The 1,496-nt window shown below is 56.7% G+C and overlaps 1 protein-coding gene across 1 annotated transcript in view; it reads left to right on the top strand.

Annotated features, from left to right (window-relative positions):
- The window catches only part of PAQR7 (progestin and adipoQ receptor family member VII), a 1,032-nt gene extending 176 nt beyond the window's left edge, over positions 1-856 (top strand). The window contains exon 2 of the mRNA XM_010186056.1: positions 1-856. Within this exon, the coding sequence (XP_010184358.1) occupies positions 1-856 (856 nt within the window).
- Positions 857-1,496: the final 640 nt, after the last annotated feature.

Here is a 1,496-nt window from a genome sequence, read left to right as displayed (position 1 = left end):
GCTCTTCCAGCAGCACAACGAGGCCATCAACGTCTGGACCCACCTGGTGGCAGCGCTGATCCTGCTGCTGCGCTTCCAGCAGCTCTCGCAGCGGGTGGATTTCGGGCAGGACCTGCACGCCCAGCCCCTCCTCATCATCATCGCGGCATCCATCACCTACCTGACCTTCAGCACCCTGGCTCACCTCCTGCAGGCCAAATCCGAGTTCTGGCACTACAGCTTCTTCTTCATGGACTACGTGGGGGTCGCCATTTACCAGTACGGCAGTGCCCTGTGCCACTACTACTACGCCATCGAGCCGAGCTGGCACGAGAAGATCAAGGGGTTTTACGTGCCGGCGGCCGTCCTCTTGGCCTGGCTGTCCTGCGCCGGTTCCTGCTACGCCAAATACCAGTACCACCAGTCCGCTGGCCTCCTGAGCCGGCTGTGCCAGGAGCTGCCCTCAGGCCTGGCGTACATGCTGGACATCAGCCCCGTGGTCCATCGCATCTACACCGCGCCGCCCTCGCAGCAGAGCGACCCGGCCCTTCTGTATCACAAATGCCAGGTGCTGTTTTTCCTCATCGGCGCCTTTTTCTTCTCACACCCTTACCCCGAGAAGTGGTTCCCTGGCAAATGTCACTTTTTCGGGCAGAGCCACCAGATTTTTCACGTGTGCCTGGTGCTGTGCACGCTGGCGCAGATCGAGGCGGTGGTGTTGGACTACGAGTCCAGGCGCCACATCTATTCCGCTCTGCAGGGTGATTTGGCGCACAACTTCTCTGCCCTGTGCCTCTTCACCGTGACCTGCTCTGTCCTCACAGCCGCTTACATGGCCAGGAAGGTGAAAACCAAGCTGAGCTTCAAAGACGAGTGAGGGCCCTGCAGGAGAAGCTGGTGAGCTCATGGATGTTTGATCTGCAGCTGATCTGGCATGAATCCGGCCGTGAACTTCGAGCAGAGCAATGAAACGCTTTGTGAACTGTTACTCGGCAGTGCTTTCTGTAGTGAGGAAAAATAAGAGCTGCTCTTCATGCATTTTTAATTTCAGAATTAGTTCCAGCTTGCTCTTAAAATGGTACACTGCTTTAATCACATGTCTGAATAAACAGTTGGAACAAAATGGTGTGAGCTCCGCAGCCCTGGGCCCTGGCAGTGCTGGGCTGGGAACGGTTCTTGGAAGTGGCCGTGTCTCACAGCTAAAGGTAAGGAGGGAGGGAACTGGACTGGGGTGAGTGTGTAGAAACCACAACCAAAGGTGGCAGATTTATTTAATGTCATTTCAGGCCTCTTTTATACGGCTTGGGGAGTCATACAGAGCAGAAAGCAGAGCTGACAGTGCAGTAAGAGGCGAGGCAGCATGGCTGGAGTTGATGTGATGGGGGCTGAGCACCAAGGCAGTAAGTGGGACCCCTGCACCCTCTGTGGTGGATGAGGCCCTGTTTGAAGCGCCCAACCCAGATGGGAGCAGCAGATACAAACGCAGGGCAGGAAACAGCTGGGCCTGGGGCTGCCCC

This window comes from Mesitornis unicolor, unplaced genomic scaffold (genome assembly GCF_000695765.1).
Source record: "Mesitornis unicolor isolate BGI_N332 unplaced genomic scaffold, ASM69576v1 scaffold31256, whole genome shotgun sequence".
NCBI classification, from domain to species: Eukaryota; Metazoa; Chordata; class Aves; order Mesitornithiformes; family Mesitornithidae; genus Mesitornis; species Mesitornis unicolor.
Note: the sequence above shows the minus strand (reverse complement) of the source record. Positions and strands in the feature narration are given on the sequence as shown.